The sequence below is a fragment of the Pelodiscus sinensis genome, chromosome 6 (genome assembly GCF_049634645.1).
Source record: "Pelodiscus sinensis isolate JC-2024 chromosome 6, ASM4963464v1, whole genome shotgun sequence".
NCBI lineage: Eukaryota > Metazoa > Chordata > Testudines > Trionychidae > Pelodiscus > Pelodiscus sinensis.
The window spans coordinates 86,473,114-86,490,276 of record NC_134716.1 but is presented as its reverse complement, the minus strand read 5'-3'; the positions used below and the strand labels follow the sequence as shown (position 1 = coordinate 86,490,276).

The 17,163-nt window shown below is 41.6% G+C and overlaps 1 protein-coding gene across 1 annotated transcript in view; it reads left to right on the top strand.

Annotated features, from left to right (window-relative positions):
• The window catches only part of AP3B1 (adaptor related protein complex 3 subunit beta 1), a 309,804-nt gene that overhangs the window by 105,427 nt on the left and 187,214 nt on the right, over window positions 1-17,163 (top strand). Inside the window, exon 7 of the mRNA XM_006119130.4 lies at window positions 405-587. Within this exon, the coding sequence (XP_006119192.1) occupies window positions 405-587 (183 nt within the window). The remainder of the gene's footprint in view (window positions 1-404; window positions 588-17,163) is intronic.

Below are 17,163 nucleotides of genomic sequence, written 5' to 3'. Positions count from 1 at the left end.
GGCCCTGGTAGCACATCACTATTTTGTACTTGTACTTACTTTTAACTTGCACATAACGTGAAGAAGTCTTACGTGAGAGACATTCATTATGAAACCAACCTCCTGCTCCCCAACAAACAAACTGATTCTGTTTGCATTATATCTTCAGTGGTAGGGGTTGAGATTAAACATGAAATAGAATGTCTCGATTTTGTTTGAAAAAGAGGGCTATTTTGGCATATTTACTGATTATTGCAGTTATTCAAAATCTGTTTTAAAGTAAGATTCCACTTTTGTGAGTAGTGGGGGGGAAGTGGGTTTTTTGGGGGGGCTTTTATCTTTTTGCATAATGGACATGCTCACATATGGATCATCTATAGAGAGAATCAATGACTTTTTCCCTTTTTTACAACTTTATTTTCTAGCTAGTGGCTGGAAGTGTGGTGATGGCATTTGAGGAAGTATGCCCGGATAGAATAGATCTGATTCACAAGAACTATCGAAAGCTATGTAACTTGTTGGTTGATGTGGAAGAGTGGGGGCAAATTGTTATTATCCACATGCTAACTCGATATGCACGTACACAATTTGTGAGCCCTTGGAAGGAGGTAAGTTTATTTTTTTGTTTTCAACAGTCTAATAACAGAAATACTTCGTTGTGTTATCATTTATGAAAAAGTATAGTTTCACCTTCATGAAGAGGATACTAGTTGTAGAACTGACTTAACTTTTTTAAAGACTTTTAAAATAAAAATAACTGAGGATTTTTATGGTAGCCGTGAGGAATACTCCTTCCAAGCTGTAACCACTTGCCTTCCTCCTATACTCAGGGTATTGCTCAGTGTTTGGGTTGTTGGGTGTTCCCAATGGTGCAGCATTTTGCTGACAGTTGTGGGATTGATTATAATAGCTCTGCTCTGTACTTTGTGGAAATTATGGTATTAGGATTTAGAAAACCTATTTCAAAAACTGTTAGAAGTCCTGTTGTTTAGCTTTCTTTGTCAGTCATAGCCTTCGTTGTTTGAGTTCTTCCCCTATCTTATGCAGAGTCTTCTTAGCTTTTTAATACTGTGTGTAAATGTCACGGTACATTGAATAGTATCAACATTTTGACACACAGTATATGCTATGCTGATGACTTACATACATACATGCCTATGTTATGAAATGAAGTAAAACAGATGTTAGTGAAGCACAATAATTTTAGGTGATGTCTAAAGCTCATTATGCAAACTTAAACCTGGAGTGCTGTTAGCACGTAATTTTTTTTCTTGGTATTGCACTTTGTTCTTACATTAAAAAAGAGGGTATCCATATTTCATTGCTATTTAAAAACAAAGCAAAGTGCTCCAGCAATTGATACCCACTTGAAGTGGACTTCAGGTGGATGTGTTGCCTAACAGTGGGGCGGGAAGGCTCAAGCTCTTTAAATAGAAACAGTGGAAAGGGCTTTCAGAGGCATGGGGAGCTGCAAGCCCCCTCAGCTGTTTCTGTTTAAAGGGCTGGCCTCTTCCCCATGCCTGTCAAGCAACGTGTTGCCTAGCAGCTGTGGGGATCAGCAGAGCCCTTTAAATCTAAACAGCTGGAAGGGGCTCCCAGCTCCTCTAGCACCTTGTGGGAGACACAAGCCCTTTCTATTTAAAGGGCTCTCCTGACAGGCACAGGGAAGGCAACAAGCCTTTTAAATAGACTCACTTAAAAAGGCTTGAGTTTCTGACTCCCTAGCAACTGCATTAGAGTCTGGGGGAATTGCAAGCCCTTTAAGTGTTTCTATTTAATGGGCTAGCACCTGCCAGGCAACTTTAGTGACTTGGGGAACACGAGCTCTTTAAATAGAAACAACTGAAAGGGCTCACAGCTCCTCACGCCTCTATCGCTTTGCCAGAGACACAAGATCCCTTTGAATACCCAATAACCAACCTATTTCTTTATAACTGGATTTGATAAAAATATCTAGATGCCATTTTTATAGTCAAGTGGGGGGAATCTTTTGTAACTCATAAACCTAACTGAATATACTTAAAAAACAACAAATAGTCTGGTAGCACTTTAAAGACTAACAAAACATGTAGATGGTATCATGAGCGTTTGTGGGCACAGCCCACTTCTTCAAATGACAGGAGTGTTGGATGTCCAGAACCAAAAATAAATGGGGGAAGGAGGGAGGAAAGAGAGAAGGAGAAAGTGGAGGGGAGCATGGAGAAAGAGGCAGTGGCTAGATAAGTTTCAGAGGGAAAGCTGAGCCAGTCTGTAATAGGAAAAATTGAAAAACAGGTAGTCTATTAGCACCTTAAAGACTAGATAGTTAAAAGAGGCTGATAGGAACCATGAGTTTGCACTTGGAGAGGAAGAGTACTAACAACAGATTCTATACAGACATCAAGAACCATTAGTACCTTCATTGTTTGGTTGGTTGATAATGTCCCAGCCGTCCAATATCGCCATTTAAACCATCTGCAAGAGAATTAAACTTGTGAATGAAATGGAGTTCCAATCCTTCTCTGTGTATTTGGCTGATGGAATTGGTCTGTAACAAAACAGCAAGTTGGATATCCCTTTATGAGTGTCCAGGCAAGTTAAAGTGTTCCCCAACAGATTTTTGTGTGTTCCCTTTTTGGATATCTGATTTGCGTCCATTAATTCTTTCCCATAGGGACTATTCAGTTTGTCCAATATATATTGCAGTGTAGGTGGGAGGAAAATCAGGGATTTTGATACTATTTCATGGAATCATATGTCTGGAGGGGCCAAAGTCATTTAGTTTAGTCCCCTACACTCATGGCAAGACTGAGTATTAATTTTCAGTGCCCTATGTTTAATGTTAGTGTTGTAGTTACTACAAATGTTACAAGTATTCTCAAAATGTTAGTGTTACAAATTTTGCAAGTGTTGCCTTCCATGATAATCTTTGGATAATGTTGTATGCAGTTAATTATTACTACATTTTAATAACTTTGTTGCGTAAAAAACATATTGGCATCTTTTCACAGCACATGGCCCTGCCCCTTCCGCCCAAGGCCTCGCCCATTCCGGGTTGGCCCGTCGACAATTCTGAACTATGTGAAGTGGCCTCCTTTCAAAAATTATTTCCCACTCCTGGTCTAGATGTAAATATTTGTGTTCGAGTCTGATAATATACCTAAATACACATACGTAGGCACCTTAGATAATTCAGTCATGAATATTAATGTATTTGACTACCAGTTCTTTTAAACTTGTGGTATGGTAATTTGACCGGAGAGAGAGAGAAGTGACACCATTGACCTGAGTCTCACACATGACTTATAGCTAAGGTCTCATTCTTTTGTAGGTATTGGGAAATAAAATGCCATTGTATATAAGACACTGTGCCATCTAGCACAGATATGTTTCCTTCTATTTGTCTCATCAGAATATGACACACACAAAGGTATAGAAAGAGACTGTATAAGCTCTTTGGAGCAGGAACTTATCTTTTTGCTCTGTGTTTGTACATAGGGTTCTAATCCATGATTGGGTGTTATGATAATACAAATAATAAAAATTCTTCTGAATACTAACCTTATGTTGTGTAGCATGCTTTACCTGCCACTTTAATTGCTTAAGCAATCAAAATAGTTTTAGAAGAATGAAATTGCATATAAAAATAAAACAATTTGAGTATCAAGTTAAACGTACTAAAACATGGACATGAAGCACAGCCAGAGTCTCATCCCTAACCATTTTGTCCATTGCAACTGCCTAGGATTTTGTAAGTTATGGTATGAAATAACTGTTATTCAGAAGTCTACTGATATACTGTAGAAGTCCTAACAGTACTATTTAATATCTTTTAGATTAGCAGTTTTTAACCATATTTAGCAGGCTGATAGGTCTGACTGCAACTTCTTTGCTGGTAGGGAGAAAAGGTAAGGAGTATGTGAAAACTGAGGGAAGCTAGCATTCCACATTTGACTATTCTTCCCTTATAAGCCTCCTGCAGAGCCCCATGCCTAAGAGCAGTTAAACTTATGCATCTCCCTGCCTTTCCCATCATCAGTAAGGATAGCTTCTTAGATGAGAAGGTGAGATATATGGTCCCTTTTCTCATGGATGATGGTTCTGTCTCTGGTGGTGCTATGAGCGCTGCCTCTATTTGTGAGACATTTAAAATAATTTAAAACCTCAAAGTCTAAAATGAAAGCTTTTCTTTAAATTTACACTCTCCACCCTTTCAATATTGAAAAGCTGAGGTCGGAGTGAGAGAAATGTTTCAGTGTGACCATAAAAAGACATAACAAGGGTAGGGGAATTGCTCCATGGTCCTGGTCCTGACTAAGCTAAGAAACAAATGTCTTAAAAATAATCGGATTAGTGAGGATGAGTACACATTTTTTTCTACACATTCTTCGAGGGTCCCATTCTACTAAAACACACTTAGGTGTGTTAGTGCCACTGTGCACACAGCCTGGAGATCTTTGGTTGCAGATTTGCTATTGCGCAATCGCTCTGATTGACAGGCTCGCACTGGTGGCCATTCCCTCAGTTCCTTCTCAAACACCGGTGGCATCGGTCGCAATAGCACCAATCTCCCTAAAAGATTTTTAGTACTGGAAAGAAAGAAAAGAATAATATAGGATTCACAGAAGAAAAGCTGCAGAACATAAAGACAAGCGGGGCCCCAGCACCGCTGCCCCGTCCCACTTACCTGTGGCATCTCAAAAAATAAAATGTGGCATGCGAGCACGTTCTGGATTTAAGAGGCAAGAACCTACAGCTCAGAATTCTTTTTATGGATAATGCTGTGGCTGACCCGCAGCCTGAGTCAACTGTTTATTCCTTTGCTTTCGAGGTCTTATCAACTATGTTGACTGCAGCAGCACATAGTATTTATGTGTAATGAAGACTGAATCAGAAAATGAAAAAAGTATTTAGAAGACACCTTTATTAACTATATAGATCAATCTTTTCTTTTCTTTACTTCACAGTTCATATTCAGTATTTCCTTCCAAGCTCAGCTAAGAGACCATTGCTTATGGGGGATTATCACTTCTCAAGTCTTAAATTTTTGTTTCATCATCATCAACCATGGGCTCTGCACCTGTTGGTGTCCAATGCGTCCCTCACTATTTCCTTTCATCTTTCCTTGTCCAGTGCGGAGTATCTTAGTTTCTGTAGACTAACTCCACATGAATCTATTATATCATCTACCCATTATCTGTGGGGTCTGCCTCTCCTATTCAGACCGTCCATTATGCCAAATACCAGGGTCTTAACTTTTTGCTCGTTGTTCATTCTGCAGATATGCCCTAATAGCTGTAACTTCCGTTGTATCACCTTCTGCGGTAGGTTCTCTTTTGGCTGTATCTTCCTATATAATTCCTCGTTGGACAATTTAAAAAAATCAGTGGTGGCGAGTATATAAAAAAAGTACCTTTCAGTTAAACTCCTTTCTTTACTTTCCCCATAATTCAAATGACTGAAGTTTTCCTCCATCTTGGCAAAAATTCACCTCTGGTTTATACAGGTAGGGTTTGATCTTGCCCCATTTAAATCTATGGGAGTTTTGCCACTTATTTCAATGGCAGTAGGGCCAAACTCATCATGATATAGTGTACAATGGAACTTTGTACATAATCTTATCTCACAGCATATTTTTCAGGCATACAGCACTTGAATAACCCTACCTGCTTGTGACAAACAGAGAAGTCTTATCTAAACTTGATAAAATGACCTGTGTTAGTCTTCAGAAACTTTACTTAAAACATTTTGTTCTTGAATTCAGCATCTCCCACAGTTTTAGATTTCTAGCGCTGCTTTTCTCTCTCTGTAGCTTCATGAAGGCGAATCAGCATTTTGGCACCTCACATGTTCGCTCTGCTCCTACATGCTGTTGTAGCAAGCAGTGTCAGTTTCTGTTTCCCCAGTTCTTTATTTTATCTCCCCGGATTTTGGGCAGTGGAATGCAGTGTCCTTCCTTTTCATTATTTTTCCTCCTCTCTTTAATGGTTAACCAGATAGGGTTTAACCCATCCTGAACCTCTGCTACTGCATCTCCCTGCCAACTTCTCTGCTTCTATACAGGTAGAGCAGGTTAGGTTTTAGCATTGTCTTTATTTATGAGAGGAACAGGGAACCTGTTTTGAGTCAAGGGTCACTGACCCACAGAAAAGTCAGTTGGGGCCTCACTAATGCCCGGGGTTGGGGCCGCCTATGCACCATGCACCCGGGGCCGACACCGCGCATGTGCTGCACGCTCGGTGGTGAGGCTGCCCATGTGCCACATGCCCGGGACCGGCACCGCGCGCTCGGGGCAGGACCGGCCCAGATCATTCAGCGGGCGCATATAAATACCCGGGCGGACACCATGGCTCTCGTGGGCACCGCGTTGGGGACCACTGATATAGACAGTGGCCCAGAAGCTTCACACCTAGCCAGGGGAAGGAGTTTGAACAAAGGAAGAGGTGTGGCTGCCTGTGGGGAGTGAGTGACCGGTGGCTGGGAGAAGGGGTAGTCTGCGTGAGGAAGATGAGCAAGGCAGACTAAAGCTAGGACAGGGGGTTCAGGGGCCCTTGAACCCTTACCTTCCTCCTCCCCCCCCAGAGGGATAAGGCTGTCCGCTCTCAGGCTTCGTCTTCACTGCAAGATCTTCCAGCAAAAAATATGCTAATGCAGGACTCATTTGCATGAGTCATGATCTCATTAGGATATTTTCTACCATTTCTTTTTGCGCAAGGGGTTTTTGCGCAAAAAAAAGCAGTGTGGACGGGGTGGGGTGTGTGTGTGTGTGTGTGTGTGTGTGTGTGTGTGTGTGTGTTTCCACACAAACTTCAGAAGATCTCGTCTCGCAGTGTAGACATAGCCTCAGTGTATCCTGCTGCCATCGCCTGCATCCCTGAGAATCCAAAAAACCCTCCTACTCTACTAGCTGACTGAGAGTCACATCTGGCTGTGTACAGGGGTGCAGGGTCGGGGGCTCCCCGACATGTCTCACAAGCATACCACATTCATGAGGAAAGTAGGCTTTTTATTTACTGTATAACCTATGTTACAAACCGATTGGTCATCCATGTACCTCAATTGGAACTGGAAGAAGGCAATGGGACAGCATCAGACACTCTGCCCCCCCCCCCCGACTCCCCAAAAGCAAAATACAGTATAGTACTGTGTTAAACATAAACCAATTAAAAACAAAAAGCAACATTTTTCTTCTACACATTAGTTTCAAAACTATATTAAGTTGTGTTCAGCTGTAAACTTTTAAAAGATCCACAGTATTTTGTTCAGAGTTACAAACATTTCAGTTATGAACAACTTCTGTTCCTGAGATGTTCCTAACTCTGTGGTTCTACTGTATGTCTTTCCGTGAAAAATGCTAGGGATTTAGAACTTCCAAGTTCTCCAGTGCTAGTTGGATCAAAGTCCACTCCACAGGATATTGAGCAACCTAATGTGTGGAATAAGTGTGTTCACCTTGGAAATTTACAAAGTTGGTCTAGCGCTAACCCTTTCATTCAGCACTACAAGGTGGACTTTCTACTTTCTTTGGATTCTATCTTTAGTAGGAAGGTGCAGCAAGTGATGAACAATAAAAATAGAGATGTAAAATGAGGGCAGGGAGTAAGTTTTTCTTTACTGAGCTCTTGTTTCATAATCTGCTCATTGCTTGCTCCTTCCTAGATGTCCAGAATTATGGGAGATGCTGGCCTGCAGAAAGGAAAACTTCATAATTTCCTTTCTGCAAGCGGTCTCTATCACAGTTCTACCCACCATAGGTGGTTCATGAGCCTCTGGTCAGATATTAAGTGGAATTTTTACCATTGGACTGACTGTCTTGGTCTAATGTACATATTTATTTGAACTCTTTAATACATGTTAAAAAACTGTTTATACAGGTTTTATAGATAAACTTATCTGTTGGCAGATAGAAGTGAAGGGGCTGTGATGAAAGCAATAGGCACTTGTGTAGTTTGGACAAGGCTATTTAGCAGATAGAGGATAATGCATATACCCAAAACACAGTTGATAATGCCTATACACCAGGGGTGGGAAACCTCAAGCACGGGGGCCAAAGGCGGCCCCTGTCTAGCCTGGATCTTGCCCTCGTGGCTTTGATCTCGTGGCCCACTAGGGAGCTGGGCTGGTGCACACAACATCTACTAGTCTAGGCCAGGCTCCTGGTAGTGAGTAGACTCTCAGCACCCCACGCTGTCCCTCTTTGGTTGGGAGTGCTCCTGGGTAGGCCCGAACCAACCCAAGGAGGGTAGTGTGGACCTGCACCACTTCAGTAATCATTGGATGGCGGTAAGTTGACCTAATATAGGTCAACTTAGATTTGTAGTATAGATATACTCTATATAGTTATATTAAAACACAACATTTCTAAGTAGTAATTTACATTGTTTGTCATTGAGACTTAACATAGTTGTTAAACTGTATGGATAACTGCAACAGTTGATTGGATTACTTATATGCTGCAAAATGTTATAATGTTAATATAAGAATGTAAACTAATTCTCAGGCTTCTGAATGTGCCAAGCCAAAAATGTTTCATAATGATACAGTTTAGTTAAAGTTGGTTTCCACTGTCATGTGATTGAATGGAAAATTATTGTTTCTGGCTATTCAGCAATTAAATTTAAGTACCGTACCTTTCTGAAACTAGTTGATATTCATGTCTTTTGTCAATAAGTTCTCAAATGAACACCTCTTACAACAAGGCATCTTGTGTAGTGGAAGAGATTTTTAATTTAGTTTATTTGCCTCATTATAGATCAGTATTTAAGTTGTTTATATGTAAATGTATGATTTGAGGAACAATTAAGTGTTGACAAAGTAGATTGCAGTCATATCAATTGCAGTGCATTTTCCATAATTTTTCTAACTGACATCTTTGATGATAAATAGTGGATGCCAAGTCAAAGCCGATTATACAGTGCACTAGGAATTCATGGTGCTGTCAGGGAGAAGACCGATTGACTTTAAATTTACATATTAATGAGAAGATTTGTTAAGAGGGTGCTTGACTATAGAAAATAACAGCATATTTATAGGGCATGACATTTTATAAATAAAGCTGATGCAGGAAAATGGAAATTAAACCTTTTAGATTAATAAATTCAAAACTGCTAAAATGCATATTTGCATTTTTGTGTTCTTAATTTAGCTTACTTTCTGAGTAACATGGTTTTTATCTTCAGTTTGGATCAACCAATCCTCAAAGACTAATACTTCAACATTTGAATTAATTTTTTGGACCCTTAGAAAACTTAAAACTACAAATAATTTTTAAACATTTTCTAATTGTGAGGAAAAACTTCCTTTTTTAGAACAAGATTGCTTTTTAATTATAGTACAAGTCTAATATAAAAATTCCTTCATACTGAACTTTGTATTAATGCTATATGTTTAACTTTTCTGATAGTGTAGGGTAGTAATTGTATTGATAAACATTGTGTTTGAGAATATACTTTATCTTATCAATCATGGATGGAACATAAAATTTCAGTATCTAAGTGTAACAGCTTAAATAATATTCAGTAATCACTCCAGATCATCAACTCTTTATTTGCTGTGACGCTTTAAAAATAAAACCCAAGATTTTTATTTTATGGAAAATACTGATTATGTTCTTTTTTATGTGGGTGTTACTGCACATTTTGTAAAACTGAGTAATATACAAATGTAAGCAGCTGTTTTTATTTTTTCTCTGAATAATAAATAGCAAATTATACTCATATTTAAGGGCATAGCAGAATTATGAGGATACTTGATATTATTTTAGTTGTTAAGCTTATTTTCTAAAATAGGCCTAAAATTGACATCATTTTCTTTTTTTCTTCTTCCCCAAAAGTATGTGTTCCATGGGTGTGAATGTTCACACAAGCCTACATTATTATGCCCTTTGAATTTTTTCAGTAGCTTTTGTTTGGTTTCTCTTCATAGATTTTTAATAGGAAGTCTTTGAATACTCTGGCTGAAAGAAGTTTAATAGGAAGTCTTTGAATAGTCTGGCTGAAACTTTTTCTTGGCATTTCTACTTTTCCTGACTGACCATTATCTCTCAAACACTGTAAGAAAAACTTAGATAAGGTGGGTGTCTAAGTTAGGGATGTGAAAGACTAGTCCATTATCTGGTAAGCAAATGCTTATTGGATAGTCGACACGCTAGTTGACTAGTCACTTCCCCTCCCTTCTCTCCCCCTCTTCTCTCTCTTACCCCATGTCTGTCAGAAAGAGGCAGGCAAGCTTGGGGGAAGAGGAGGGAGTACTTCAAAGTGCCAGGGCAATGCTGCGTGCAGTCCAGGGTTAGCGGGGGAGTCCCCAGCTGACCCATGGCTCCACAGATTTCCCCACTGACTTGAGTACCCTGCTGGCCCCATGCTCCCTTTTTTTTGTGAAATGTGTTCAACCAGAGGTGACAGTGTTTTGTCTTATATCATTTTTCTGTAAGAGTACATTCAAAAGCATAGTGATTGCCTCTTCTCTACCAACATAGTTGTTAAGGGAACATTTAGTTATATGAATGAGGTATAACACGTGATAGGCATGTGTTTGACTCAAGAATCCACACCTTCCTACAACGCATGCAAAACCTGCAGACATAATTCCACTGCTACAGTGATCCATTTCTCCCAATACACGGTTCAAAATCTTTGAGTCCTACAAAGTATACATGTGGGCCATGAGTACCTCGTCCGGATTTCAAGAAGAGCTCTACGTAACTCAAAAGCTTGTCACGTTCTTAGCATTTCCAGTTCCAAAAAGTTCAAAAATCATGAGCCAGACTCACCAAAAATTATAAGATTGGCTTTAAAATCATGAGATTATACAAATAATAGATTTGGTGTTTTTATGTGCTTTCTGCTCATGGAGCCTCTAGGTTGCAGGGATGTAAAATCACATTTAATTGGTTAACTGGTTAAACACTATGTTAACCAATTAAAGGGGACATGAGTGAAGGGGCCACTCCAGCCGCACTGTGGAGCCGTCTCCACACCTGCTGAGGTCAGGCTGGAGCAGCCACCCGCTGCAGGCAGGGGCTGCTACAGCCTAGCCAGAGCAGCCCTTCTCTACTGAGCACCGTGGACAAACACTGCTCCAGATGACCAACCAGCCCATACCTGCAGCGGGCCCCCCAGCGGGCCCCCCAAAGACAGGCAGAGAGCTGCTCCAGCTCCCAATGGTTAACAGTTAACTGGTAAACATCACCCTTAACGTTTACCACTTAACCGTTCACATCCCCACTAGGGTACACTGGGGCCACATTTTAAAGCTTCCTCCACAGCCAAAAGGGCTAAATACTTACTTTTTCTTAAAGAATGAAGGCAAAAATCATCACACATCAATATGACTCAATAATTACCATGAGACTCATGACAAGATCATGAGAACTGACAACACTGCTTTCACCAACAGATGTTGATCCAATAAATACTTAGACTAGGGATGTAAAATTTCAATTAACTGGCTAATCGAATAGTCAATGCAATTGGCATCGACTATTCGATTAGTGAATAAGGGTGCCTCCACCTTTGAAGTATAGCCCAGTATCTTGTCTTCTAACATTGGCCAATTCAGGATGCTTCAAAGGAAATAAACAGTGCAGTTAAGTGATCCAGTCCTAGCATTTGGCAGTCAAAGGCTTATAGGCATCCTTTAGCCTTCTCACTTTTTTTTTTTTTTGGTAGTATGATTACACCTTGAGTAGTCTCCTGTGCTGTGTTAAATATTTATGCTAAACAATCTATTCCCCTTAGTATTTAGCTGTGACACTAATGATACGCCTACGCTGTGCGGCTATTTTGGGATAGCTACCTCGTGTCTTAACAAGCTGCCCATTATTTCAAAATATTTTAAAAATAACAGGTGTGTTATTTCAGCATCCCTGTAATCCTCGTTCCACAAGGGTTAAGGAATGTCTCAAAATAGGGTGTTGTTTCAAAATTTAGTGCTGTGTAGATACACCAAATTTCAGAATAAGCTATTTCGAAATGGAATCGAAATAAGATATGCAATTTGCATAGTGCAAATTACGTATCCTATTTTGAGTTTATGGTGCTGTGTAGACAAACCCTAAGTGTGTTTCCCAGGCCTTGAAGAAAAGTTCTCTGTAGCTTAAAAGCTTCTCTCTCACCAAAAGAGAAGTAAAAGATTGCCTCATTCGTTTTCTCTCTTATATCCTGGGACCAGAAAAGCAACAGCACTGCATAGAAAAATATTGTTAGAGAGATTATCCTTAATAGATCTGGTGCCATAGATTTTGCTTCTGTTTTGTCTTTTTTCCCTATTTTTTGTTTTTTAAATGTTGGAATGAGGATCACTTTTAGCTGTGCATATTACAATGCAAAATGTGTGCTGTGTATGGAAACCTGATTGATTAGGAACCAGGCATACACAAATCTATCTGACTGGGCAGGTAGTGCATATAAAATCTTTCAAACTGATTCCCTCTCCAATGAGCATTTAAAATGTAGGAAATTAACACATGAAAATAATTGATTGTGATGTGGTTGCTATATTGGCAACACACCTGATGCAAATTCACAAGTGAGAAAATCAGAAAATAAGCCACCTACCAGTGTGTGCCCTCCACCCACAGGCATGCCTTTCCATTTACAACAACTTTCATACATCATGCCTTATTCCTTCCCTCCTCAGCCTGTCAGCCTTTGATCCTCTCTTTTAATTGGCATCCTGCACACACCCCTTTACCAAAGTACTCTTTAAGCATAGCCAACAATTACACCAGTCATCCATAACTGCTGGCATTTGGAGAGAAGAACAATCTACTGAAGATCTGTGTACTAATAGTGAAAAGGGGGATTGTGAAAGTTCACCCAATCCAGCATACAGGACACTTTTTGAATGCTTCAACTGATGACTTCTGTAGTCTTTAAATATTAGAATAAACTGCATAAAACTTTTCAAGCTCTTAAAATTAATGAGCTCAAATATATCTTGGACTTCCTCAGGGTCCTCTAAAAGCAATGTGAAAAGCCCTCAGGTTAGTCTTAAATTGTACAACTAATGAGTGACAACTTGACATATGGGATAGGTATTATGCTTATAAACAGACCAGGCTTTTCCAGACATGGATAAGCCCATATTTTTGGGAAAGAGGTATCATAAGATTTGAAATCCAAAGATTCCTTCACTGAACAAAATCTAGATGATCAGCATGAAATCTAGCTGGGTTTTTTTCATACATATGTGATAACTTTTCCCACAAATTACTCAGAGTAAGAAATAATATCCTAATAAATGAACATTCTACCTTGTTTTAATTGTTTGCAATGGGAAACAATCTTTCTAGATGAGGGGAAATAACTATTTTATAAAACAGTCCTTTCCTATTTTTGTCAAGGAGATACTGTGATTTGGGTGGGAGAAAACATTGTCTTGGAAACTAAATGAAAGTTTGGTTGGCTTGTTTTATTGAATTTATTTATGGGAAAAATGAATGAACACACGGATATTAAGTAGTTGGTAATCAGATATCCTTTAATATCTAGTGTGGTGTTTTTTAAATTACATTCAGAATTAAACAGGGAGTTGAGAATACATTTTCTCTTGGGAGCTAGAAACTTTTTTTAGAAAAGGGGGTAGGACAGTTAAATATCGGTTAATTGAATAGTCGAGTAATTTAATGAATTCTTACTTGTTAACAGACTATTCTATAATCCCAGGGTGTGGGGCCAGCAGCAGCGCAATGGGCCAGGTGGGAGCTAGTCAGTGAGTGGAGCCAATTTAAAAACCAGTTCTTGTGGATCAGCTGCTGCTTGTCCTGTGCTGCTGCCTCTTTATCAGAGGCAGCAGTGTGGGGTGGCAGCAGCCCCTGTCTGCGGGGGAGAGTGCAGGGTCTGGGCTCCCGGACCCGGTGTGAACCGGAACTGAGCTTCCAGCCTGGCTCCTAATACACTTTAAATGCAGAATGACAGCGGGAGTAGGTCCCGCACCTGGTGTGAGCCAGAACTGAGCTGGGCTTCTGGCCAGCCTGCTAAAAAATTTAATAGTTGGGGGAGTGGGAGGGGGAGGGAGATGTGTGTAGTCTATAGCTATTAAGCTATAAGCTTTCGTTTATTGGTTAATCGGTTTGTTGACTACATTATTATATCCCTAGTAGGGGGAAGAGATCACATAAACAATTCAGATCCTTAGTAGTGGACACAAAATGTCAAATATCAGGACGCTCAAATAGTGGGAGTTGGTAACACTGCTACAGGGCATGGGTGGGAGAAGAAACCAGACTTCTAATTTATTACTGATGATTAGGTCTGACAAACTTCCTGAATATATCTTATTCAAGTTAGTTTTTTACAGTATTTCTAGGTCTGCAAATGTATGCTGTACATGGAATTGCAATTTCCTGTTAAAATTAAGACTGTGTGTGCATAGTCAACAGGCAAATTCTGACTTAAGTGAAAATAATGGAGAAGATAGGCTTTATGGCTTGTTTTACTCAGGGTCTTTCACTTCCCTACTCCATATCTTTACATATATGTAGCATAGGAAAAATCAAATGAATACTACATACACTGAGCTACCATTATGTAGTTATCCAAGGCATTTGAAAATAGTTAACTGACATATTATGTGATGTAAGTACTAAGAAGTATTTGTGAAGATAATTGCATAGATTGGTGTCTTTTTAAAAGAAGTGTATGAATTTAATTGTGTTTTTTAAAAAGCAGCACAATTCTTACTTGAAATTGTAGCTTTCTGTGACCCTCTTTTGATTCAAGCAAGAGGATTCATGGTATGTGTGACTCATTTCTGCCCAGAGACCATTGCACTTCAAACATGTTCACTTCCCATGTCCCTTGGAGACTTTGGAGTCTCCTCTCTTAGCATAGTGATGCATTTGATATTCAGTTGGCTTGTGTCGGCAGCTGGCATTTCCATTACAGCTGGAGCTGATAGCACCATGTATTAAGGTTGCCTGACACCAGTGTTCCCTATATTATTTTCCATCCATGTGTGGGCTTTTTCCATCTATGTGCAGGATCAATTTTATGTGCACCAAAGCATGTGCAAATGTGCATCTGCAGCTTAGTCTGTGGGGGCTATGCTTTAAACCCATGGTCACCAACACGTCGATCGCGGTCAACTCGTCGATCAAAAGGGCTCAACCAGTCGATCGCAAGGCATTTGGGGCCCCCCCAATTCTCCCTGCCCCCAAGAAGCCCCACTACCTACCTCCGAAAATGGAGGTAGTGCTGGCTTCCCTCGGGGTGGAGGGAAGTCCAGCAGCTGTGCGCCACTTCTGAGGTTTCCGGAAGTGCGCTGCCCGCTCTTTTCCTCCAGGTCTGTGGCATGCTGGGAGGAGGTAGGAGTTCCGGAGGAAGGCATGTCCTGGGGCTTGGGGGAGGGGAGGAGGGAGAGGCGCACACTGGGGCTCCCCTGCTCTGCGGGGGAGGAGGTAGGACTCCCGGGGGAAAGCGCATGCTGGGGGGAAACGCGCACCGGGGCTTTCCTCCTTTGAGGGAGAGGGAAGGAGTCCCAGGAGGAGGCTCTTTCCAGAGCTTTCCTCTTCTGGGGGACGGGGAGAGGGAAAGGCGTGTGCCAAGGATTCCCTGCCCCACCCCAGCACCCTGCCTCCTCTGTCCCCAGCGCATTGGCACCCTGTCCCCTGCCCCAGCACCCTGTCCCCTACCCCACCACCCATTGGCACCCTACCCAGCACCACGTCCCTTGTCCCGGTACCCCCTGTCACCCTTCCCCAATACCATGTGCCCTGCTCCCAGCACAGTTGGGGCCACATTAGTGAGGCTTGTGCGGGGGTTGGAGGAGTTTTTATTTTGCATCTCACTTGTGTGGCCCAACTGACTCAAAACAGGTTCCCTGCCCTTCTCATAAATAAAGACAATGCAGAAACTTTTTGTGTTTGACATAGTATTTTATTTAAAAATGAAGCCTGGCCAACAAACCCCCAGTTGGGGCCAAGCCCCCATCTGCCCACAGCATCATAACACTCCTGCACTCCCCTTCCCTCAGACCCTCGAACTGAACCTATCATACACTAGAACACCCTGCCCTTAGCCTCTTACATACCCCAACCCAAATTCCTGCACCCTCATATCCACAAGCCTGTGGCTTGCTTAGTACCCTAACCCTACATCTGACCCTAACACTGACCCACCTGAAGCCCCGTCCCCGACCCAGCATCCCCTTCACCTCCTGTTGCATCCAGATTTCTTCCCAGAGCTTGTGTCTCTCGCCCCTTCCCATCCCCAAATCCCTCATTCCCACCCCAGAGCCTACGCATCCTGCTTCAGCCCAGTGAGGGTACAGTTAGACTGCAGGAGTTTTTCAGGATTCGGGAGATATCCCAGAAAAGCTCTTCTGCATCCAGGGATGCGTTTGTTCTTCTGCTTTTTTTAGTGGAAGAGCAAACGTGCTCTTTTGGTAACCCCTATATTCCTCTTTCCACAAAGAATAAGGGGGCTTCCAAAAGAAGGGGTTTTTCTGACATTTGGTCCAGTCTAGACAGGCCAAATGTTGGAAAACCTCTTACTACAGAAGAATTGTGAAAAAAGCAGCAGTATAAGGGTTGGGGATAGCAAGTGATGGACAGGAGGAGAATAGAGAGGAAGGGGCGGGGCGATAGATTTTGGCTTGTTCTGTCATTTAAAAAGTGATCTTGGTCATAAAAAGGTTGGAGACCACTGCTTTAAACATATAAAGGTCTGTATAACACTAAATACCCTGAAAAATCAAGTGTTAGGTTTCTCAAATTGGACAACTAAAATTTAGAAAACACTTTTCACATTAATGTGTCTGTACTTTAGTTCCCCACCTGAAACGTTTTTTCAATTTCATGACCATCCCTGGAATAACGTGATTTCCTCAGTCAGCCTGTTGCCGGCGGCTGCGTGGGGCTTCCCCTGCCTCCATGCAAAGCAGCGGAGGGTTCACTGCTCACCACGCCATTCCCTGCTGACTCCCCCTCGCCGGACGCTCCGTTCCCCACTGACTCCCCCCTTTGCCCCCTCTCCTCCGTCCTCGCTTGCAGGCTGGCGGCTGGGTTTCCCCAGCTGGCCCGTTGCTGGCTGCTGCTCGGGGTTTCCCCCGCCTCCCTGCAAAGCGGCAGAGGGTTTGCCGTTTGCCGCGCCATTCTCTGCTGACCCCCCCTCGCCGGACACAGTGCGGGTCCCTGCAGACCCGTCACAGGGGCATATTCCCAACCCAATCCCCCTCCCTTCTCCTCCCCTTTCCTTCCCTTCC